At 49.5% G+C, this 24,676-nt stretch overlaps 1 protein-coding gene and 1 long non-coding RNA gene across 13 annotated transcripts in view; one reads left to right on the top strand and one right to left on the bottom strand.

Moving 5' to 3' along the window:
- Window positions 1-18,696, bottom strand: part of FNIP2 (folliculin interacting protein 2) — a 137,709-nt gene extending 119,013 nt beyond the window's left edge. For 3 of the 10 annotated variants that reach the window (XM_051831665.3, XM_051831667.3, XM_051831670.3), the window contains exons 1-2: window positions 16,853-17,139; window positions 11,515-11,631 (exon numbers count right to left, since the gene is read on the bottom strand). In XM_051831665.3, coding sequence (XP_051687625.3) covers window positions 11,515-11,631; window positions 16,853-16,962 — 227 coding nt within the window. In that variant the 5' untranslated portion in view covers window positions 16,963-17,139. Of the gene's footprint in view, window positions 1-9,000; window positions 9,099-11,514; window positions 11,632-16,852; window positions 17,210-17,950 lie in introns of those variants that run through there. The other 7 variants (XM_051831672.3, XM_070048270.2, XM_089301871.1 and 4 more) reach the window with 6 other exon arrangements.
- Window positions 17,224-21,567, top strand: LOC127487122 (uncharacterized). Of its 3 annotated transcripts, none has more exons than XR_016211544.1 (3): window positions 17,224-17,356; window positions 20,838-20,965; window positions 21,161-21,567. It is a non-coding gene; the product is annotated as an uncharacterized LOC127487122 (long non-coding RNA). The 3 variants fall into 3 exon arrangements; XR_016211545.1 differs by lacking the exon at window positions 17,224-17,356 and adding an exon at window positions 17,441-17,965 and having other exon boundaries at window positions 20,842-20,965; XR_016211543.1 differs by lacking the exon at window positions 17,224-17,356 and adding an exon at window positions 17,443-17,965.
- The last annotated feature ends 3,109 nt before the right edge of the window (window positions 21,568-24,676 follow it).

The raw sequence follows: 24,676 nt of genomic DNA, 5'->3' as shown, positions 1-24,676 counted from the left end.
CTCTTTCTCTCTCCATGTTAAGCTGGAGGCCCAGGACCTTGCAAGGAAAGCTTTCTGGAATAAACACACAGCACAAGCTAAGACATTCCACCAAGAATTGTTACAACTGGACCTCAGGAAAGTTATCTGCTGTGGTTCGGTGATCCTGACAATCAGCTGTTAATCTTGACATGAGTCTGAAAAGAACTCTCAAACAGCATTCAGTATGCCAGCCCAGCATGCTAGCGGGTCAAGTGGGGCTCAAGGCAAGTCAGTTGCTCACGACATTGACTTTAACAGCCAAGCTGCAAGGGCCAATATTCAGCCGGAGCAAACAGAAGAGAGCAAAACACAGCAATCACTGTGAGAGCAGGTCCAGCACTACTCGAACTTAAAGGGCAGAAGATTCCAAGGAAGACAGAATGACGAACAAATCGTGACGTGTGGACTGCACCCACTGGAACTGGCCTGCATTTTAACAGCTGCAGCTGGAGGGAGCACAGGTGGCAGCCTTCCCTGGCACACTATCTAAACTAGCACCCCCATGCAATTAAGAGCAGTACTTAGCACTTTGTAAGATAAGATTACTGGACAGCTGGAAGCTTGTCTTTTTTTTTCCTAGCTTCCCATACAACTGCTTCTCCCACCTTCTCCCATCCTCAACACCCTTCCTTTCTGTTTGTAAGGAAAAAAAAACACACAATGGTGAGAAAGGTAACTGGAGCCTTCAATCCCAAATCCCCCGCCTTGAACTAAGTCTGGGATTTCAGATACAGCCACAACCGGCTAGTCACAGAGTCACAGATGTGAGTTCCATTAATAAAGGAAGAACACTCTCAGGAAACTCCTTAGCAAAAGCAGTAGCAGTAGCAGCTCCTGCCACTTAAAATCAAAACAAAAGCATCCTTGTACCTACAGGTTTGTCAAGTATGGATTTTGTCACAGGCTGGGAGGGTAGCCTTCACGGTGGGAGCATGGTGCTATGTATGGTGTCTTCTCTGTTTTGCTGCTTTTGCCCTTTGGAGGTTACACGGTAAAGGATGGCAGAAAGAGAGGGAGATTAATATGTTCTTGGACCCCAGCTCCAAAATCTAAGTTATGGCACCTGTGTTGAGGAAGTTCCTCCGGCAATCACCGCTGAGAACCGCAGTGGCTCCTCGCTGCCTTCCAAGACGAGCCACTTGCCGTCTCCCTAGAATCCAAAGCTCACCCAGACACGAGGTCAATACCTGGACGGATGAAGCAACTGGGAAGCATCTCAAAGAATCCGGAGTCGCTACTTACTGAAAGCTTAATAGGTGCCAAGCACTGTGTGGCATAACTGACATACATTACCTCTGGTCTTCAGACAACCTTGCAAGAAAGGTGATTTCATACCCATTTCACAGATGAAAAAGCTCAGGGAGAGAAATGTACCGAACTCCAGAAGTGAGAAAGTCAGGTTTGAATTCTGAAATACAAATCCAAAACTAAGCCCCTGTCTCCTTCTACTAACCCACCAAGTATAGATTGGAGATCTCCACCTCCACTTTAAGATTATTTTTTTTTTTTATGTGAAAGGCAGAGTTAGAGAGAGAGAGCGAGAGATCTTCCTTTGCTACATTACCCTCCAAATGGCCTTCACAGCCAGAGCTGAGCCAGACCAAAGCCAGGAGCTTCTTCCGGGTCCCCCAGATGGGTGCACAGGCTCAAGCACCAGGGCCATCACCCACCGCCTTCCCAGGCACATCAGCAAGGAGTTGGATCAGAAGTGGAGCAGCCGGGACTTGAACTGGCACCCATATGGGATGCTGTGTTGCAGGCAGCAGCTTAACCCACTACAGCATAGCCCCAGCCCCATCTACATTTTCAAGTCATTTAAATTTAAAATTAGTAATGCTCACAAAGTCAAACCTGGTCCCACGTATCTGACCTCACATAGATATTCTGACTTCAAAACATGTATTCTTAAGAATATTTACTTGAAAAACAGGGTTACAGAGAAAGAGGAAGAAACAGAGAGAAAGAGAGATCTTCTATCTGCTAATTCACTCCCCAAATACCCACAACAGCTGGGTCTGGGCCGGACCGAAGCCAGGAACCCTGAAGTCCATCCAAGTCTCCCATGTGGTGGCAGGGGCCCCAGCACTAGGGCCATCTTCCGCGGCCTGTCCAGGCACGTCAGCAGGGAGGTGGACCGGAAGTGGGGCAGCCAGGACCGGAAGCACCGCTCACATGGGATGCCTGCAGTGCAGGTGGCAGCGGACCTTGCCGCACCCATGTCAATCCACCTAAGGGAGGAGTTTTTCCTCACGTCTCTGAATTCTACCTTGCAGATCTTAGCTCCTCCGTGAAGCCTCCCACGGCCAGCCCAGGCTCAACTGCTTTCCTTCTCGCCTTCCTCTCATCTCAAGCTGTCTACAGAGATTTAGTCCTGCAGCACTGCTTTGAACCCAAGTTCTCCACACTTCCTATCATTTGCACAAGTAACCGCAGGCTCCCCAGAAGCAGCTCTTAGATTTTCTACTGCCTCACACTGTGCAGGACCTGCCGCAGAAGTGCAACCTCTGGGCTACTTCAAATATTCATCTGCAGAGAGAATATGGATCAGCTGTAAGTAAAGAACTAAGAGAGTCTGAATTCTGTCTCACCAGTGAGACCACTCAACGTTACACAAGTCTCTATTTTTCCACATAAATTACAATATTTTAATTCATAAGTTGACTAATAAAAAACCATCCTCATGAGACACCGGTGGGATATGTTACAAGATGATGTAAGTAAAATTAGCACTGGCACAGAGGCCAGCATACTGAAAATGGGATTTTTAAATTTTTTTAATTTTTTATTCATTTATTTTTTATTTATTTGACAGAGCGACAGTGAGAGAGAGAGACAGAAAGGTCTTCCTTCCGTTGGTTCACCCCCTAAATGGCTGCTACGGCCGCAGCTACGACGATCCAAAGCCAGGAGCCAGGTGCTTCCTCCTGGTCTCCCATGGGGGTACAGGGCCCAAAGACTTGGGCCATCCTCCACCGCCTTCCCGGGCCACAGCAGAGAGCTGGACTGGAAGAGGAGCAACCGGGACTAGAACCCGGTGCCCATATGGTATGCCAGCGCCACAGGCAGAGGATTAACCAAGTGAGCCATGGTGCCGGCCCAAATGGGATTATTTTCTACAATTAGAGAAGCTCCCTTAAAACTGCTGAGAAGTAGCTATTTATTGGCATCTTTAAAGATTTCAGGGAAGGGGCCAGCTGTTGTGGCATAGTGGGTTAAGCAGCCGCCCACAGCACCAGCATCCCATATGGGTGCCAGTTGGGAGTCCCAGCTGCTCCTCTTCTGATCCAGCTCCCTGCTAATGCACCTGGAAGACCATCAGAAGATGGCCCAAGTCCTTGGGCACCGGCCACCCATGTGGGAAACCCCAGAGAAGTTCCTGGCTCCTGGCTTCAGCCCGGCCCAGCCCCAGCTTCTGAAGCCATTTAGGGAGTGAACCAGTGGATGGAAAATATCTTTCTGGGGCTGGCACTGTGGCGTAGCTGGTAAAGCCACTGTCTGCAATGCCAGCATCCCATATAGGTATCAGTTTGAGTTCCAGCTGCTCCTCTTCCAATCCAGCTTTTGTTACGGCCTGGGAAAGCAATGGAGGATAGCCCAAGTCCTTGGGCCCCTGCACACACGTGGGAGACCTGGAAGAAGCTCCTGGCTTCAGATCAACACAGCTCCGGCTGTTATAGCCAACTGAGGAGTGAACCAGCGGATGGAAGACCTCTTTCTCTCTGTCTCCCTCTGCCTCTCTGTGACTCTGCCTTCCAAATAAAATAAATAAATATTAAAAAAGTATCTTTCTGTTTCTCTAACTCTGCCTTTCACATAAATAAATTTTACAAAAAAGACTTCAGGGAAACCATTTACATGCATATGTTATGTTTTCACAGATAACATTTAAAATATGAAAATATATATATTTAAAAACAAATGGCTATTGGCATTATAAGCAATTTTTTCCTAATTTTTGATTTTTCCTCTACAATTTTATAAAGATATAGGATCTTTTAAAGGATATTTACCCAAATCACATTACCATATCACATCAACTGCTGTTTACTATATTTCTGGTTTTCTAGTTCTTACTCAGACATTTAAATGTTTTACTATATTCATCCTGTAGATACCAACTTGTTTTTTTACTTATCATTTTACATGAATAGTCTTCATAATCATAATTAGCCACCAGAATATATACTATAATGTTAACATCATAATTTAGCCATTTCCCTGCTGTTAGATAACTGTTAGGATTCTTGTTTTAATTTTATCATTATAATAATGTCTAAATAATATCTTCATGCAAAGAAGTTTTCCATTTTTTAAAGATCTCTTCATGCACAAGTTGCTCTTTTTCAATTCCCGGGTTAGGGAAGCATGAAGATTTTTATGTCTAGATTGCCCTGCAGAAGAGTTCAACCATCGGCACAGACACTCCCCTAGACAAGCGATCAGCAACTACCAGGAGTGAGCTGGGGTCAGACCTTCACTGCCACCTCACCAGCACGCTTCAGGGGACTTCAAATCTTCTCCACCAACAGCCACTAGCATACGCAGTCGGGAGGAACATAAACAGGAGAGCAGTTCGGTAGAAATTCCATCCTAGGTCCTTATCCAAGAAGTAAACATACTGGAACCCACGCCTAAGGATATTCTAGCCAGGAAGTTCACCGTTTCTAACAATAAAGCCTGAAAACAATCTAAATAACCCATCAACAAGGGACCGGTTAAAATGCTTGGTCACACACTAAAACTACCTGGGGAAGATTTCATTTAAAAAAGATGCGTAAAGCCCCAGACCAGACCAGCTCCATTAGCGTTCTGAGACAGAAGTCTGGGCATTTAAATCTCTGCAGGTGACTTTACTGTTTAGCCAGACTTAGGAACTACCGGGTTAAGCAGCACATATGCTTCAACTACCAGTAATATGCAGACGGGCAGATACACCATCATTTGGTGAGAGGGAAATAGAGTATTTGTCTCTTGGATGTGCATGGATTATTTCTGGAAGGATATAAAATAAATTGTTACAATAACGGAAGTCTTCGGGAAGAGGGATTAGGAGTGTGGCGTGGAAGGCCTGTATTTCAGCGTATTTGCACTATTTTATTTTTAACCAAGTGCATTTTAATAATCTTCAACAAAAGCAGTCATAATTTCACGTACAATTTCTCGAGAGCATCCGGCATGGGGCAGGCACTTAGTCCAGTCAAGACGCCCAAGTCCCACATCAGAGCACTGTGTTCGATTCCCGCCTCCCGCTCCTAACGCAGACCCTGGGAAGCAGCAGGGGTGGCCCGAGTAACTGCATTCCTGCCACCCTCAAGGGAGACCTGGAGTGAGCTACAGAATCCCAGCTTTGGCTGCAGCCAGTTGCAGGCATTTGGGGTTTGACCTAGTGGGTGAGAGTGCATATGTGCTGTGATTTCGCTCTTTCTCTCCCCCCACCCCCACCCCCAGCAAACCATAAAATGTGGCACTGTGCAACGCACAGCATTCTCTAACAAGAATCTGCCTCTAGGGTTCACAGGGATCTCCATGGAGCCTGTGCACTTGGAAAGACCCAAGCAGCTCCCAGAGGTCCAACTTTGCCCTCTGGGCAGGGCCAATAGTTCCTGCCACCTCCTTCTGCCCTAGCAACTAACTTACTCAATGTACCATTCTAAAACAAACAGTGACTGCCTGACACGCTTGGGGAAAATGTTTACTCACAGCTCCCTCCCTCACATGGTGCAGGCCCTCATTAATGCTGTTAGTATGGGGCATACTCCTCTTAAGAACAGTCCGATCCACAAATCCATTTTTAAATTAGTTTTTCAAATGGAAAAAGAAAGGATGATGCCATCCTCTTTTTTACAGCACTAACATCATGTAGCCTGCAAACTCATCTCGGCAAGGCTCACAATACCCGGATCACTTTCATAATTAAGTCAACTATCTTTTATTTAAGTTTTTTTATTTATTTAAAAGGCAGAAAGTCAGAGAGCGATGCAATGAGAAAGACACACAGAGAGAAATATCTTCGTTATCTACTGTTCCACTCCCCAAATGGCTACAACAACCAGGGCCGGGCCAGGCAGAAGCCAGAAGCCAGAAGCCATGACTCAATCTTCATTTCCCATGTGGGTGGCAGGGACCCAGTGACCTGGGCCATCTTCCACGGCTTCCCCAGGTGCATCAGTGGGAAGCTGGACCGTAAGCGGCGAAGGCAGGACTTGAACCACCACTCTGATACGTGATGCTGGCATCACAAGCAGTGCCATGCACTGGCCACTATCTTAGGCTTCAGAGAACAAACTGGCTCATTTAGTCCCATAATGTATTTCAGTTTTATAAGCCATACAGAAATCAAGTGATATGGGGGTGTATAAGTATATATGTGGGGGTAAAAGGAGGTGGGAGCTGTGGCACAGTGGGTGGAGTCACTGCCTGTGACTCCTGCATTCCCTATCAGAGCGCCGGTTTGAGTCCTGACGACTCCAGACTTCTGATCTAGCTCTCTGCCACGCAGGTGGGAGACCCGGATGGAATTCCAGGCTCCTGGCTTCAGCGTGCCTAGTCTTGTGGTTGCTGCCAGCTTTTGAGAAGTAAGTTAGTAGATGGAAGACACCTCTCTTTCTCTCATTCCTCACTCTGCCTTTCAAGTATCTAAAAAGTTTTAACAGTATATAAAACACAGTGGAACAGCATCAACACACGGCTAACAATTTCACAGCTTCATGTACTTCTGACAGCTGTGGCATTTGATAAGAGTCTCAGGTATATGACTTGAACTGTGCCTCTTCCCCCATCCCCCCAGGTCAGGGGGCAGGGGCAGTCAGCCAGCAGTCTAGAGCACTTAACCTATAATTTTGATACTGAAAAAATAATTTATTACTATTAATGCAGTGAAGGAAATGTCCAAGCTGTCAAACAAGATTTCTTTTAAAAATGTCATAATGTGCGGGCCCATGCTGTGGCACAGTGGGTAAAGCTGTCGCCTACAGTACTGGCATCCCACATGGGCGCCAGTTCAAGTCCTGGCTGCTCAACTTCCGATCCAGCTCTCTGCTATGGCCTGGGAAAGCAGTGGAAGATGGCCCAAGTTCTTGGGCCCCTGCACCCACGTGGGAGACCCAGAAGAAGCTCCTGGTTTCAGATCAGCACAGCTCCGGCTATTGTGGCCAATTGAGTAGTGAACCAGTGGATGGAAGACCTCTCTCTCTCTGCTTCTTCTCTCTCTGTAAATCTGACTCTCAAATAAATTAATTAATCTTTTTAAAAAGTCCTAATGTGGTGAAGTATCAAGCCCTTTACTGTAATGTAAATTTAAAATATGTTATCAAAAAAAAACAAAAAAAATAAAAAGAGGTCATAATGGGGAGGGCGTGTTTGGTGCAGCAGCTAAGACACTGCCAGGGATGCCTGCAGCCCACTGGAGTCCTGCGTTCGAGGACTAGCTCCGTTTCTGATCCCATTAAAAAAAAAAAAAAACAGCTAATAAATTTTCATTTTATTTGCAAGGCACAGAGACAGAAACGGTGCATCCACTGTTTCACTCTCCCGATGCCTGCAGCAACCAGAGGACCAGGGGACAGCCAGGCCAAAGCACAGCAGGGCCAGGGCTCCAACCCAGGCACTCCAATAGGGGATGCACACGTCCCAAGTAGCGTCTCTCTGTACCAATTACCCACTCAAGTGTGTACTTTGAATTTTAGAAGATAAATTTAATTTGGAGCATCACATTTGAGATTGTTGTTACTGTTTCTGAACCATGATTTTGAAATAAAAGAACTTGAGTAACTGTGGATAATTAAGAGCTAAATGACAACAAATAAGCTTTCCCCAAAAAACTCCAAAGGTTTTGCGTGTAAGAGAAAAAAGAAAATGTCCAATTTTCTGGCATTTTCAGGATTGGCAGTCTCAGGTATTTATAAGGTGTTAAAGGCAAAAACGATTAGACTGGTGATTTTGCTGCTTCTTCTAACACATCCTAAATCAACACCTGTTTTATCTCTTGAGGCATGTGCAGGTTAACATCTAACTTGTCTTTCACCTGTGAAGAAGCAGTTGCCATGACAACATGCAAGCATCCTTACTGGGAATAATTTTGAGGTACCCACTTGGTATGCTGGTTCTTGTTCTGTCCCCCTAAGCTTTTGGGGGATTCGCTTCTACTGCCCACCCACACTTCGAATGAACTGGTTGTCATTTTGATTAGACATCAGTAAACAGCAATCATGCATTTAAATATACATTATATCACAGACATGCGCTAACGATTTAAAGAACTAGAAAACATTCCGAATACATTCAGCAATCAGAGGCATCCAGTTCAGAAGAGACGAACATGCTCAGAGACCCAGAGTCACAATACTAAGCTCTCACAAAGAGCACCCTGCGATACCGCACTTCTCCACAGCGTTAGAGTTAACAGCTGCGTTTGATTGCACTTAATATATTGTATTATTTCAGCATAAAAAGCAAGTGCCAGAAGAAAAAGTAAGTGGCATGATGTATGAGAAGGCACACTGTCCTTTTCAGAAATCCATTACAAAGGCAGCTGGGCAGACTCCGGCTGAGCGTAAGTGGGATGCCAGCCCATCTCCCTCCACCCCCAGCCCACCCTCCCATCCAAACACTGCTTACAAAAGTGCCTGTGTGGCCATGAGAAGTGAGTCATGGATGTTCCATTTACAGACGGGGTGGGGTTGAGGGAAATCACTATTACATGCCCAGTTAGCTGGAAAAGTCCATCCTGTTTTTCCTCTCTTACATGATAACCAGTTCTCACAAACCTGAGACAAAGAATGCTTGGTAAGTTGGAATTCACCAAATATCTCAGCACTGTTACGCTCAAAGAAAAAACTTACTTTTACAGCCAAGTACATGATCTCATAGTCCAGGCCTAACAATTCACACTAGGCTAGGACTTGTACAATCAGTATAAAACATTTGTTCCTCATCGCCCACACCAAGAAAAACAGCAGCTAAAGAAATAGCGCACATTACCAGTTCTCAGGTCAGATTCACCCACAAGCAGCTCACGCTGGCAGCCAAAGCACTTCAAGAGTGCAAGACAATCTTTTTACAACTTCCTCTGCCAAGGAAACACAAAGGCAGAGGGACTTCCTGAAACTGACTTTATAAGCAAACCACGAGCAACACAACCTAGAGAGGCAGCAACAACAAAAACCAGCGTTCTCCCAGGAGCCGAACTCTGTGCAAGGACCATGTAACCCAGTCCACCTCATCACTACCTAAGAGGTCAAACAACATGCAACTTGACAAATCCACATTTTGGAACTCAAAATTACAGTATATTTTTTAGCCTTAAAAACTTTTAATCCAGGCCTGTTAACTTATTCAAGTTCCACCCGACCCCACCCTACCCCCGCCCTAGATCCAACAGGCTGTGCCACTCTTTTTCAGATAAGGGTTGAGACCTGGACTGTGCCAGGAGCCCTGCTGAGGACTACATAGGGGGTCAAAGGCAATGAGGAGGCAGGGACCCTGCCCACCCAATGTAAATTCTGCACACACAGAAGAGGGCAAAGTTGATGGAAAATGGGATTAAAAGTGTTTATCCTGGTGCAAAAGAGTTGGTGAAATCCAAGATACATTGCATTGCCTACAATTAATATAACCAATTAACTTGGCTTGCCAGGGTTTGTAACGAATTTAGGTTTGAAGAACATTATAATTCATAGCCAGCATTTAAAAAAAAAAAAAGGAACTATCAGTTATCTTAACACAGCAGGGAAAAGTTCTATGAAGAGTTTTTATTCAAATCAGGTTTCTCCACAGACATTATCCTTATCCTACTCTCACGGTATAAAATATTCTTAAGACTGTTTAACATGTAAAATGATTTAATTCACAAAAGCAACACGAATTCAACACAGCAAAATCCAAAAATACCAATGACAAAGAACACAAAGAACAATTTTCAGCCGCCTCATGGTAACCACTTGTATGTTGGTGTGCAGTTCTCTCTCCTGCATATGTACACATACTCCTATTTTTAACGCTATTCATATAAATCTAAGTCTTGCTTCTACTGTCTCCAGGGAAGAGTTCTGTGCATTTGTGTGTGTGTAAAATGATTTGGCTGCTACAGAACATACCATTGCTTTAGCATTTTGTGAAACCAGTTTCCTCCTTTGGTTAAGTAAGATTTTATTTTGGATAATACAAATTTGGAAATAATTCTGAAACAACCTATCTCACATTCCTAAAAATATTTCTGAATGCCCAGTCACCTCTCCCAGGTTTAAGTCACTACCTGCTATGCACCTCAAATGCATCTCTGAAATCTCAGGGCGTTTCATCACGGACAGCAACAAGGTAGAAAACCCAACAGGTAAACAGAAACACGCCTTGTCAGCTCTACAGCAAATCTCTCGTTTTGAAAAAATAGTCTCTGAAACATGGTTTATCTATTCCCAGCAGGAATAGTACTGAACGCCAGGATCTAAAAGATTCTTAACACAATCACTTTGTACTGCATTTTACTATTTTCAACTCTTTTATTATTACCTCTTCACCACAACTAACAGAACCGGTGCTGTCGCTTTACAAACGGCAAAACTTAACAACTGCAGAAACAGAGTGTTTGTGAGGCTCACATCAACACAGTACGTGAGTCGGGGCTCTATCGAGGTCCACCCCAATTCATCTTGCACACTTTTCACAGAACCCACTGCACTGGGTGGCGTGGTTCCCCTTTGCACCATTGCTAAAAATAACTACAACAGCCCACGCACGGTTCATGGCAGTTTCAGGACAAGCAGGTCTGATGAGTACACCAGTAGATCTGAAGCTGCAGCATGAAATCTAGCCAGACTTGTAGAAAGCAGTAAGAAGAAATCAAAACTGCTGCTTATGTGTCACATGTCTCATGGGAATTAAAAATGTGAATGTGGGGGCCGGTGCAGTGGCATAGTTCTCTGCCTGTGGCACTGGCATCCCATATAGGCGCTGGTTCTAGTCCCGGCTGCTGCTCTTCCAATCAGCTCTCTGCTGTGGCCTTGGAGAACAGTGGAAATGGCCCAAGTGCTTGGGCTCCTGCACCCTCGTGGGAGACCTGGAAGAGGCTCCTGGCTCCTGGCTTCGGATTGGCACAGCTCCGGCCATTGCGGCCATCTGGGGAGTGAACTAACGAAATGAAGAGCTTTCTCTCTTCTCTCCCTAACTCTTCCTCTCAAATAAGTAAAATCTTAATAAAAAGTATTTAAAAATGTGACTGTGGGGCCAGCTCTGTGGCCAAGCGGTTTAAGATGACTGTGGTACCAGCATCCCCTATCAAAGGGCCAGACTGAGTCCCAGCTGCTCCGCTTCTGATCCAGCTCCTTGCTACTCTATGTGGGAAGCCAGTAAAAGATGGCCCAAGTACTTGGGTTCCTGCTACCCACATGGGAGTCCAGATTGGAGTTCCTGCCTCCTGGCCCAGACCAAAATAAATTACATTAATTCTTCAAAAATGTGAATCTACTAGAATATTTTGCCAAATATCCTCCACCCTACCTTAGCCAAATCGTATGAATGCTTGCATCTTGGCAGCTGGCAATGCCAGGGAAGGGCGAAGTCATGATGCAGGCCTCAGTCACAACCATGCCAAGAACAGGGAGTACATTCCCAAAACTGTACAATGCAAAAATGTACTCTGTTAGTGCTTGATTTATATTACAGTGTCCAGGGTGTTGTTCGCCACTTATTCATCTTAGTGTGTAGTCCACTGTCCTTTAGATTGTCAGCTCCAGTAAGGGCGACCATGGGTGTCCGTGCATGTGGGCATCAGGTGCTATTTGACAATGATAAGTGGATTAAATTATATTTATACTAGCCCTATGGCCGATTACCTAAATTTGTTCTAAGCGCACAATGGGGATTAGCATGAAGGAACGGGGCCATTGGCTTTAGGTGCTCAGGAATGCAGGCGAAGAAGAGTGGAGCCTACTCCCAAGGGCACTTAACACATCTCAGGACCAGGCAGCTGCACTTACATCCGCTCCTCACACCCCAGGCGATACATGCATTTACTCCATTTCACTGGCCCAAAATGAGATACATGCGATAGCCCATGGCCTTTCTCAGCTCAGCCTCCTGCTGCATACATGTTGTAGGTAGAAAGGGACCCACTGATTTACCAGGAATATGAAAGAAAAAAAAAAGCAATATTTCAAACTTAAACCAGACATCTAAGTCCATGGGCATACCCTTCTTTTAAAAAGTCCTATGGAAATGCGCTAGCCTTAAATCCAAGGTAACCAACACCCCAATTCCACTTCCGACTTGAGTCACTGAACAAATCATTCTTTTGCCTTAATTCATCCTTCTGGAACAAAAGGTTATTCCAATATAAACTTATGCATCAATTAATTAAAAGTGAAAAGCATTCTGAAGATCAGCAAACAGGGACCGCACTCAAATTTCAACGCCCACAATGCAATCTTATGATTTTAAGTAGGGTTTAAACCTCACAAATACTATAATCAGAGTGTTCCTGACCACTTCTCTCCAGCATGCAAATTTCATCTTTTTTTTTTTTTAAACTTTTATTTAATGAATATAATTTTCCAAAGTACGACTTATGGATTACAATGGCTTCCCCCCCATACCGTCCCTCCCACCCACAACCCTCCCCTTTCCCACTCCCTCTCCCCTTCCATTCACATCAAGATTCATTTTCGATTATCTTAATATGCAAATTTCATCTCTCTTGATTCCTTCTCCGTCTTCCTAGCCACCTCTTCCCTCACAGGTATGAAAAGGGAGAACCTAGTGAAACACCGAAGAAGGAATCTAACTGTGATGAGCCTCTTTCTCGATAGAAAGATGTGCAGCATGAAGACAGGAGCTACTTACACTGGACGATGTATTTCCTCTCTAATTCAGTGGGGAAGACTAGGGGGGTGTGGGAACAGCGAGAACCTGGAGAAGAGACTAGGAAGTATACACGAATAATGTCAAGGGCAAGACAATTCTGAGAAGAGAAAAGTTTAAAACAACAAATGAAAGCCCATCATGGAAACACAAATATCAAAGGATTCGGCAATCCCTAAAATCTAACAAGTCAGATCTTGGGCCAGCTGTTGTGGCACAGGGGTCAACCCAGCACTTGAGACAGCTGAACGCCACGTCAGAGGACCCTTGTTGGTCCTGGCTACTTCTCTTCTCATCCAGCTTTCTGCTAATGCCCCTGGCAGGCAGCAGGTGCTGGCCAGGGGCTGGGGTTCCTACCACCCATGTGGAAGTCCCAGATGGAGTTCTCGATGATGAGGGCATCTGGAGAGTAAACCAGCAGACGGAAGATATATTCTCTCTTCCTGTCATTCTGCCTTTCAAATACTGAAATTTTTCTTAAAAGTTAATCTTACTTTTTGAGGTTTTTCCTGGTATATGCTAAATAACTGCCAAAAACATCTACCTGAATGCTCACGGGATCCTTCGTTTTCCAAATCTACAAGTCACATCCTGTATTTAAATATACTAACGAATATAAATTCACATTGGGGCTATCTGGGTTTTACCTTAAAACTTCTAGAAATCGACTTCCCTGCAAAGCAAGCTTCCTGTATGAGACACCCCTTCCCCCCAAAAGGCACGTAACAGCTCTAATTTGGCGAAACCTGGATAAAATGAAATACCAGGTTGTGATATTTTTAGGTGAAGCATGATCAAGTTTCCAGGACTTTTCCCAGGAGGGCTGCAGAGTATGCAAGAGCGAGGCCAGGTGAAAGAAAGGCAGAGGAAACACTAGTTTGGTGCTCTGTGTTGGCCTGGTAAGCACTGGTTGACTTGTCCCCAGCCTCCTGCATCTTTGCTAACATCTCCCACTTCACCCCTGTTTCCATGGTGATGCCTTTGGGACACTACGGAAGGGGGTTCTCCCCAAATGGGACACCCCGCTAAGACTCCCAGATTATCTTTAAAAAAAAAAAAAAAAAGAAGAAAAGAAAAAAAACCTATTCAAAAACTTGCCGAAAATCCTAATGAGGTCAAGAAAGAAAAAAAAACAAAAACAGCACTTGGCACAATTTTCTGTTCTCCATTCTACACCAATGAGAGGTCAGAACACTACACAGAACATGTTCCCACAAAGTGGGAATCAAGTTCCCAAATATGGCCAGGCCCTAAATATAGCCCCCCCCTCCTTTTTTATTTATTTTTTTTTTTTCATCCAAATACACCCAATTAAGCTTGCGGATGAGGAAATGGTGGTGGGCAGCCAGGCAGGGGACACAGGAAACAGTGACAGTACAACTCCAGCGTCTCTCCCAGCAAGGGCTGCGGAGTGAGGACACCGTGACACCCATGCCGCTTCCTCCAGGTGCTGCACCCCGGCTCTCAGGGCTGCGTCAAGGCAGGGAAGACATGACCCGCCCTGGGTCTCAAGTAATTCTACCACTGAGAAGGCTCAGCCAGCAGAGGCGTAGAGTTCCCCTCACACGGGAAGCACTGGGTTAGCCCAGAGGAAACGTGAGAATTCAGCCGTGGTAGGTGGAAGTCCTCACGGCCTACTTTTCAAACCCCACACCCCAGACACACACCCACGCCCGTCCTTTCTTACAGAATGAGAGAGGGGGCTGTTTTCCACCAGTGGAATTCGAGAACAAGCAGAACAGACAACACAGAACTTGCTGCAAAATGTGTTTCCAAGTTGCGCTTGAAACTTTTTAGAGGTGTATTACACAGGAGTAACAATAACCCGCTTCTGCGGGGCGTTTTGGCCAAAGAGCGTGTGAGAGCGCTGAAGAACTGCACCTTGCAAGGCGCCTTCCAGAACTTGGCCCTTCAAAGCAGGGCAGCCCCGGGATACTCAAGACCGGGTCCTGGGGGCAGACTGGGTCCTGGGGGGAAGACTGGGTCCCGGGGGGCAGACCGGGTCCTGGGGGCAGACTGGGTCCTGGGGGCAGACCGGGTCCTGGGGGGCAGACTGGGTCCCGGGGGGCAGACTGGGTCCCGGGGGGCAGACCGGGGATACTCAAGACTGGGTCCTGGGGGCAGACCGGGGATACTCAAGACTGGGTCCTGGGGGGCAGACCGGGTCCTGGGGGCAGACTGGGTCCTGGGGGGCAGACTGGGTCCTGGGGGGAAGACTGGGTCCCGGGGGACAGACCGGGTCCTGGGGGCAGACCGGGTCCTGGGGGGCAGACTGGGTCCTGGGGACAGACCGGGTCCTGGGGGCAGACTGGGTCCTGGGGGCAGACCGGGGATACTCAAGACTGGGTCCTGGGGGCAGACCGGGTCCTGGGGGCAGACCGGGTCCTGGGGGGCACACCGGGTCCTGGGGGGCAGACTGGGTCCTGGGGGGCAGACTGGGTCCCGGGGGGCAGACTGGGTCCCGGGGACAGACCGGGTCCTGGGGGGCAGACCGGGTCCTGGGGGGCAGACCGGGTCCTGGGGGGCAGACCGGGTCCTGGGGGCAGACTGGGTCCTGGGGGGCAGACTGGGTCCTGGGGGCAGACTGGGTCCCGGGGGGCAGACTGGGTCCCGGGGGGCAGACTGGGTCCTGGGGACAGACCGGGTCCTGGGGGGCAGACCGGGTCCTGGGGGGCAGACCGGGTCCTGGGGGGCAGACCGGGTCCTGGGGGGCAGACTGGGTCCCGGGGGGCAGACTGGGTCCCGGGGGGCAGACTGGGTCCTGGGGACAGACCGGGTCCTGGGGGGCAGACCGGGTCCTGGGGGGCAGACCGGGTCCTGGGGGGCAGACCGGGTCCTGGGGGCAGACCGGGTCCTGGGGGCAGACTGGGTCCTGGGGGGCAGACTGGGTCCTGGGGGGCAGACCGGGTCCTGGGGGCAGACCGGGGATACTCAAGACTGGATCCTGGGGGCAGACCGGGTCCTGGGGGCAGACTGGGTCCTGGGGGCAGACTGGGTCCCGGGGGGCAGACTGGGTCCTGGGGACAGACCGGGTCCTGGGGGGCAGACCGGGTCCTGGGGGGCAGACCGGGTCCTGGGGGCAGACTGGGTCCTGGGGGGCAGACTGGGTCCTGGGGGCAGACTGGGTCCCGGGGGACAGACCGGGTCCTGGGGGCAGACCGGGTCCTGGGGGCAGACTGGGTCCTGGGGGGCAGACTGGGTCCTGGGGGCAGACTGGGTCCTGGGGGGCAGACTGGGTCCCGGGGGACAGACCGGGTCCTGGGGGCAGACTGGGTCCCGGGGGGCAGACCGGGTCCCGGGGACAGACCGGGTCCTGGGGGGCACACCGCGTCCTGGGGGGCACACCGCGTCCTGGGGGGCAGACCGGGTCCTGGGGGGCAGACCGGGTCCTGGGGGCAGACTGGGTCCTGGTCCGCGGACAGCTGCGGTTCTCGGCGCCTCCGCTTTCTCACCTGCGAAATGGAACTCCAGGGAGAGACCCCGACGCCACGCACTCCCAGCGGCCCAGGCTGCACGCGTGCCGGCTGTTCTTAGCCACAGGTGCGCGCCGGGAACGCCGGATCGACTCCGCTCTCCCGAGACCCCAGACGGCCCCTCGCACACAGGGCGCGGCGCGCGCCCTCGGAACGACGCGGAAACCGCACACTTCCATTCATCCGTCAGGCAGCGCCAGCAGGGACCGGAGGGGGCCGGGGGCCTCCCTTCGCCGCGGCTGCTCCGGCACAACTTCCCAACACGCACACAATGGGCCGCGGCCGCCCTCGGCGATGACAGCTCGCCGCGCCGCAGGGCCCGGGCGCCTCGGCCCACGCGCGGCCAAGCGCAGCGCACGCCCCGGCACGCAAGGAGCCCACGGGAACTCCCCGAAACCCGGGGCACCCGGAGTTGTGCAGAGGCGGAGGGGGCCGCCCCGGGGCCACGCGCGTCCACGGCGGCCCCCCGCCAGCCCCGAAGCCCGCGCCGGGCCCGCGCCCCTCACCTGAAGGCGGGTCCTTCCTTGGGCGCCCGGCCCTGGGCGCACGCCGCCGCGGAGCCGCTGCCGCCGCTGCCCCTTTTGTTGAAGAGCTTCTGGAGCAGGGTCGGGGCCATGATGCGGCGGCGGCTCCGGCCCCGCGCTCGGCGGGCGGCGGCGGCTCAGCGCGCAGCCCGGGGCGGCGGCGGCGGCGGCGGCGGGGTCATCGCGGGGGCGGCGAGCCTGGCGGGAGCGCGGGGCGCCGGGCTGAGGAACTCTGCTGCGCGCCGGTCCTGTGACGGAGCCGGCCCCCGCCGCCGCCGCCGCCGCCGCCGCCTCGCGCGCTGACAGTTATCTCCTGCGGGAGGAGCCCGCAGCCACACGGCGGCGCGGGAGGAGCGCGCTGCCCCGGCGGCGGCCATTGGCCCGCGCCCGCGCCCGCCCCCGGGCGCACGTAACCCGGCGGGAGGCGCAGCCGGCTGGGGCGCGCGGGCGGCGGGGCGGGCGCGGGCGCGGCGCTTAAAGGGCCCGGTGGGCGCGGGGCGCGGGGCGCGGGGCGCGGGGCGCGGGGCGCGGGGCGCGGGGCGCGGGGCGCGGGGCGCGGGGCGCGGGGCGCGGGGCGCGCCTCGGCTCCTGCGAGAAAGCCGCCGGCCGATCTTTGTTCGTGCGAGACAAAGCAAAGCCCCCGAACTTGATCCTGGCTTTGTGCGGGCGCAGAAGCTCGTTAGTGCCAGGCGTGGGCAGGCGTGGGCAGGCGGGGAGGGCGTCTCGCGCGGGGGTGCGTTTTCCCAGGGCTGTGAGGGGAAGCGCGCAGCGCCCGAGTCGTTGGCACGTTTCTTGCATAGCCAGGTTGGGTTTCTTCAGGCTTTTTTTTTTTTTTTTTTTTAAACTGTTGGTTTGGTTTGTTTTGTTTTGTTTAAATTCTTAGTTCTGTTTGGCATCTTGGGCCACCATATTCTTGTATAACCACGTTTACAGAAAAAGTTGCGTGTGAAAGGTTGAGCCCTTAAAAAAAAAAATAAAAGCTAGCACTCACTACATACACACTTAGAAACTTACAACCGGCCTGTGACCAGAGGGCGCTTTCCTAACCCTATTCCGTGACCACGCACACGGATGTTTTACCTTTATCCACAGCAGGTATTACTTGGCTTGGGGAAGGTGGAGTTTTTGTACGTGGGTTAAGCCTTCGTGTGAGGAGACTCTAAAATGCGCTGTAGGACTGAAGTCTTAATCTGTGTTTTATGGCGCTGGGCTTAGTGGGTAACAGCTGTGCTGGTAAGACGTCAGCCGGCCGCTCCTCTCTGGGCGGTGAAGGGTGACTCACCTGTGCGCCTAGGTTTCTTCGAAATAACTCTCCGGCACTCCGGAAGGCCAGTGTGTCTCCACAAAGTTCTCAGGAATACCTACTTTGGACTTAATTTCCCTTATCATTTTTTAAGTTGTCTAAGTGATTTATGTATTTTATTTGAGAAGTGGAGGGACGGACAAAGGTCTCCCATCCACCGTTCACTGCCCCAAATACCTGCAGGGGCTGGGCCGGGCGGAAGGCAGGAGCTGGAGCTGGATGGGGATCTGGCCCACAGGGGCAGGGACTTGGTGCCTCTCGGGGTTTGGTTAGCATGAAGCTGCACCGCGGAGCAGAGCCAGGACTCAGAGCCGGGCACTCTGATGAGGGGTGCGGGCGTCCTCACCGCACACCTGCCCCTGTCATTTGTTATTGTGTGGTTTTCAGGTCTTGGTTGGAGATCAAGCTGTAAGCAATGAAACTTCACAAAGGTTGGGGAAAGACAGCAGAAACTGAAATGCAGGCATTTTTTTCTTCTAGTTTTTTACTGTTAGATTGGTGGGTTAGGTGTTCATGCTGGTGAGCAGTTACCCCTTTGCACAGTTTAGAGGACACAGATCTTGATTTGCAACTCTGCTTTCTCTGTTTCCTGAGAATTTTTTTTTTTTTTTTTTTTTTTTTTTTTGACAGGCAGAGTGGACAGTGAGAGAGAGAGACAGAGAGAAAGGTCTTCCTTTGCCGTTGGTTCACCCTCCAAAGGCCGCCGCGGCCGGCACGCTGCAGCCAGCGCACCGCGCTGATCCGATGGCGGGAGCCAGGAGCCAGGTGCTTTTCCTGGTCTCCCATGGGGTGCAGGGCCCAAGCACCTGGGCCATCCTCCACTGCCTTCCCGGGCCACAGCAGAGAGCTGGCCTGGAAGAGGGGCAACAGGGACAGAATCTGGTGCCCCGACCGGGACTAGAACCCGGTGTGCCGGCACCGCTAGGCGGAGGATTAGCCTAGTGAGCCGCGGCGCCGGCCTATTCCTGAGAATCTTTATTGCATAGGGCTACCAATATTCCTAAGTAGCTTATATATTAGGTATTGGCCTCACCTGTTGTGGCTCATTAAGACATGGCTCCAGGTCTGTGATGGCTGGCAACACATCACCTTTCCTACCCCATCCTTGGTCAGAAAATGTCCCTTATTCAGTCTATGAGCCTAGCAGATTTTCTAACTACTTATTGAAAGGAATCAACATGGTGTCTCTTCTTCCTCACCTACAAAGACTTTCATGCCGAGCCCAGTTCAAGTGTACGAGATCACCCAAAAGAGGGAATTCGAAAAATTCTAGTTCGGTGTGGCTGTTTGGACACGTGACTATAACGTCATATCACAAGATCTAGGTTCAAGGCCTGGCTGCCAATGCCAGCGTCCTACTGATGCAGACTGCAAGGCAGCAGGTGACAGCTGAAGTAGTTGGGTCCCTGCGACCCACAGGAGAGGCCTGGATTGGGTTCCGAACCCAGCTTTGGCCTGGACCAGTCAGGCTATTGCAGGAACTTGGGGACTCTCTCTCTCTCACTCCCTTCTCCCCCCATCTCTCTCTGCCTCTCAGATAATTTTGTACAAAAGAGCCCAGCCATCATCTTCAGTGTTGGTCTAGACTGAGCAACTCTAAAGAGAGACTGTGCCTTTAAAACTATTAGATTACTGCATAAGCCGGGGGAGAAACAAGGAACCACAGTGGTTCCCCTCTCTCCTCTTTCTTCCTGTGCTCCCTCTCAGCATCGTTTTCGTCCTCAGCCTGGTTTTGGCCATACATCCTGCTTTGGATTTTTCAAGTGCACAGAAATCCTAGCCAACAGAATTCTGGGAAGCTGCTCCGAACACTTCCCCCAAGTCTTACGGTTTCTTTTCTTGGCTATTCCAGGCATCTACAGGAGCCCAGTCTTCTGCCTGTCATCCACTGGTCAAGGTCCCTGTCTCCAGCACTGCTTTAATTCGTTCACCTCATCACTCCGTCTTAGAACATATACCAGCCGGCTGCTCCTGTGTGCAGCTGCCCAGAGAAGAGGAATTAAACAATATTCTGAGTTGTTTCCCTAAGGAGGGAAAAGAGGAGTTAGAAGAGGGCTAACTTATTTATGCCAGTCCATTCTGACTTCTGGTGACAGTTCTTGTCTCTTAATTAGTATTTGTTCTGGGCCGGCACTGTAGTGTAGTGGGTAAAGCTGCAGCCTGCAGAGCCATCATCCCACATGGACACCAGTTCGAGTCCCTGCTGCTCTACTTCAATCCAGTTCCCTGCTAATGTGCCTGGGAAAGCAGCGGAGGATGGCCCACGTGCTTGGGCCCCTGCATGCATGTAGGAGACCCAGAAGAAGTTCCTGGCTCCTAACTTCAGACTGGCCCAGCTCCGGACATTGCAGCCTTTTGCCGAGTGAACCAGTGAATGGAATACCTCTCTCTCTCCCTCTCTCTTTCTCTCCCCCCTTCCCCTCTCTCTAACTCTGCCTTTCAAATAAATAAATATTAAAATAAAAAATGTGTTCTGTAAAATGTTTTAATTTTTGCCTCTACAGTTGGGCTATTGTGTCGTGTGGTCTACGATACCAGTTACCCCCTTCTTCCTCACAGAGCAGGCTGGAAGAAAGGGAGTTGTGGGAGAAGGAATAATTCTGGAAAAGGTTTTCTCACTTAATAGAGTCTCTTTTTTCCTTCCTTGGCATGTTGTATGTCTAGATAGAGTGCTACAACTATCTTGGTACAAGGCTGAGAGTGAAACCAAGACTGGAGATGGCCTAGCAGGGAGGTGGAAGCAAGCTGGGTCCCCCCTAGTCCATCCACCCAGAGCTGCCATTCCCCAATAGGTAAGATAATAACCCTGTTATCTGAAGCCTAAAGCTGTCTATAAGAGATTCATGTGTCCTGTTCTTTTCTCTTATTACATAAGGCAAATAAACTGCTATGTATTTAACTCACAGTATATACCACAGAAAACAGTCTTTGCCAATGCTTCTCTTCCGTTTTCTCATATTTTAAGTCATTTTGCAAATCCTTTACAGAAGAAAAATAAAAGAAGAATGAGGAATGACTCGAGGGGGAGCGGCGTTGTGGCACAGCAGGTTAAGCTACCACCTGTGACACTGGCATCTCATATGACTTCTGGTCTGAGTCCTGGCTGCTCCACTTCTATCCCAGCTCCCTGCTAGTGCCCCTGGGAAAGCAGCAGAAGACGATGTGAGGGCTTTGGCCCCTGATACCCATGTAAGAGACCCAGGTGGACTTGTAGCTTCCTGGCTTGGCCTGACCTGGCCTTGGCAGCTGTAGCCATTTAGGGAGTGAGCCACCAGATGGAAGAGCGCTTCCTCACTCCGCCTCTCCCTCTCTCTCTGTAACTCTGCCTTTCAAATAAATAACTGTTTAAAAGGAATTTTGAATATAAATTTTAAATTAAACATAACAAACCCACTGTTTTGTTGTATGTTTTCCTGCATTTGAAGGAAGACTTATGGTAAGTGAGAAACGTCCTTTGAAGACAACAGCTTATCAGCATATAGGAGCCAGGAACACAATCATCTTGTAAATATCCATTCAAGATTTCAAATTTATCTCTAATGGTTCCAGCTGAGCGTTACTTCTGCTCGTTCTTGCGCTTGAATAAACAAAAAGCAGTGCTTTTGAAAACTTCGCTGAATTGTCATTTTGTTGAAGAGAAAATAGATACGTTCTTTGCTCCCTAGCTAAAAACAAATATTCACATTTTAGATTTATAAACACCAATTAGAATTAGCAATTCATTATTTTTCACCTGTACCTCATTCATTCACCCTTGTAGGTACATTGGCCTTTCTCATTTGTTACTTCCAAACTCTGTGAACATATTTGATGTGCCACATTCTGAAAGAGGTTGAAATACATTGCGTACTTTTCTAGAAAGGCTTAGGTTCTCATAAAACACTGGTAAGGAAGTCACTCACAAGAAAGGACTAATTGAGTAAGAATACCGTATTTTATTTTTTATTTATTTTTTTGGACAGGCAGAGTGGACAGTGAGAGAGAGAGACAGAGAGAAAGGTCCTCCTTTGCCGTTGGTTCACCCTCCAATGGCTGCTGCGGCCGGCGCACCGCGCTGATCCGATGGCAGGAGCCAGGAGCCAGGTGCTTTTCCTGGTCTCCCATGGGGTGCAGGGCCCAAGCACCTGGGCCATCCTCCACTGCACTCCTGGGCAACAGCAGAGAGCTGGCCTGGAAGAGGGGCAACCGGGACAGAACGCGGTGCCCCGACCAGGACTAGAACCCGGTGTGCCAGCGCCGCTAGGCAGAGGATTAGCCTAGTGAGCCGTGGCGCCGGCCGTATTTTATTTTTAAATATAGTTGAATCATCAATTTTATTTCAGAGTTATTTAAAAGGCAGAGTGTGTGTGTGGTGGGGGAGATCTCCCATTCACATTGGTTCTCTTCTCAGATGCCCACAGCGGCCAGGACTGGGTCAGGTTAAACCAGGACTCGGAACTCCATCCAGGTCTCCATGTTTGTGGCAAAGGCTCAGTGACTTACCCCCTCTTCTCGTGCCTTCCCAGGCATGTCAGCAGGAGACTGGACTCAAGCCGGCACTCAGTATGGGATGTGGGCCTGCTGCGCCACAACATGGCTCCAAGTCATCCATGCTGAGAGAATTTCTCTGGGATGTTATCACCTGAAGACATCACCTGGTATTTCCTTTATGCGATAAATCTCACCAATATCATTAGAGTTTAGAATTCTGTCCTTCTGAATTCTTCTTCTGATCTTTCAAATATTTGGAGATGTTTTATCAATTTTCTTCTCTTTGCCATCTTGAGAAGAAAATAAAAAATTTTAAACTCTCATGCTGGCGCCGCGGCTCACTAGGCTAATCCTCTGCCTTGCGGCGCTGGCACACCGGGTTCTAGTCCCAGTCGGGGCGCCAGATTCTGTCCAGGTTGCCCCTCTTCCAGGCCAGCTCTCTGCTGTGGCCAGGGAGGGCAGTGGAGGATGGCCCAAGTGCTTGGGCCCTGCACCCATGGGAGACCAGGAGAAGCACCTGGCTCCTGCCATCGGATCAGCGCGGTGCGCCAGCCGCAGTGCGCCAGCCGCGGCGGCCATTGGAGGGTGAACCAACGGCAAAGGAGGACCTTTCTCTCTGTCTCTCTCTTTCTCACTGTCCACTCTGCCTGTCAAAAAAAAAAAAAAAAAAAACTCTCATTAGTGAGTAATAAAAGCTTTACAACAAGAGGGGGCAGGCACTGATGCAGTGTTTCAGTTAGCTTCAGATGCCTGCCTACATGTCTGAGTGCCTTGGGGTCCCGCTCCACTTCCAGTTCCAGCTTCCTGCTCATGCACACCTGGAAGGCACCAGATGATGACTCAAGTATTTGGGCCCCTGTCATCCATGTGAGAGACCCAGATTGAGTTCCAGGCTCCTGGCTTCACCCTGGCCCAGGCTTTGCTGTTGGGTGCTGGAAGATTCTCTCTCTCTCTCTCTCTCTCTCTGCCTTTAAAACAAATAAAACTTAAAAAAAAAAAAAAAGAGTGAAAGGATTACTAAACAGTAAAGAAGTGATGAAAGAAGGAAAATTAAATAAAACACAAAAATATCTCTGGATTTTTTTAATACCCCCTTAAACGATGATGCAGTTTTTCAGACATTAGAAAGATAACGGGAAGGGGAGGAGAGAGGTTGGCATTGTGGCGCAGTGGGTCAACCACTGCTTGCAGCACCAGCATCCCGTATCAGAGCACAGGTTTGTGTCCCTGCTGCTCTACTCCTGCTTTGGCTCCCTGGTGACGCACCTGGGAAGGCAGTGCACTATGGCCGAGTACTTGGGCCCCGTCCTCCATGTAGGGCACATGGTGGAGTTCCTAGCGCCCGGCTGCTGTGGCCGTTTGAGAGATAGTCCGAGGACAGAACATCTGTCTCCTCCTCGCTCTCTGTCACTCTGCCTCTCAGATGAATAAATTAAATCTTTAAAAACAAACAAAAGTATAACAGAAGAGTGATTTATTTGAGTCAAACTTCTAGGCAATTCACAATTATTCATCTTATTGTTTTTGTCTTTTCTAGCGCAATTGAGAATGATTATTGAGAAGTGTTGAAATAATTCCTGGGATTTAGGATAGTGATATAACAAAATGTTTGCAGTTAGAGAAAGTCAAGATCATTAAGATCCAATAAGTTATGAAAGGTTCCAGTAGACCTTGCAAGATAAAATGAGTTTGATTATAGTTTTCAAAAGAAATTAGTTGTTTACTTTTTGGAAAATGTGAGAGTTAAAGAATAAAAATCGTCAACATTCTTAGAACATCTCAGAACCTGGGATTGGATCCAAGGAAGCCCGTGGTATAAGGAGAATCCGTGGTGGGCTTGTTAACGTTGTTCGCAACAGCACTCACTCCAGCTGGTAATCTCACAGTGGCACTCAGCGACCTCCAGCACACTGACATCGCACGAGTTTTCCTGTCGCCTCTGCAACCAGTTCCTCCAGTCTGAAAAGAGACCTTCATCCTTTGGTAGTGCAGGCCTCTTCCGGTTCTAACCAGCCTTGTAGGCTACTCCCTGA

The sequence above is a fragment of the Oryctolagus cuniculus genome, chromosome 8 (genome assembly GCF_051225735.1).
Source record: "Oryctolagus cuniculus isolate XC-2025 breed Fujian yellow rabbit chromosome 8, ASM5122573v1, whole genome shotgun sequence".
Taxonomy (NCBI): domain Eukaryota; kingdom Metazoa; phylum Chordata; class Mammalia; order Lagomorpha; family Leporidae; genus Oryctolagus; species Oryctolagus cuniculus.
The sequence above is the reverse complement of the archived record's forward strand: the minus strand, read 5'-3'. Positions and strand labels throughout refer to the sequence as shown.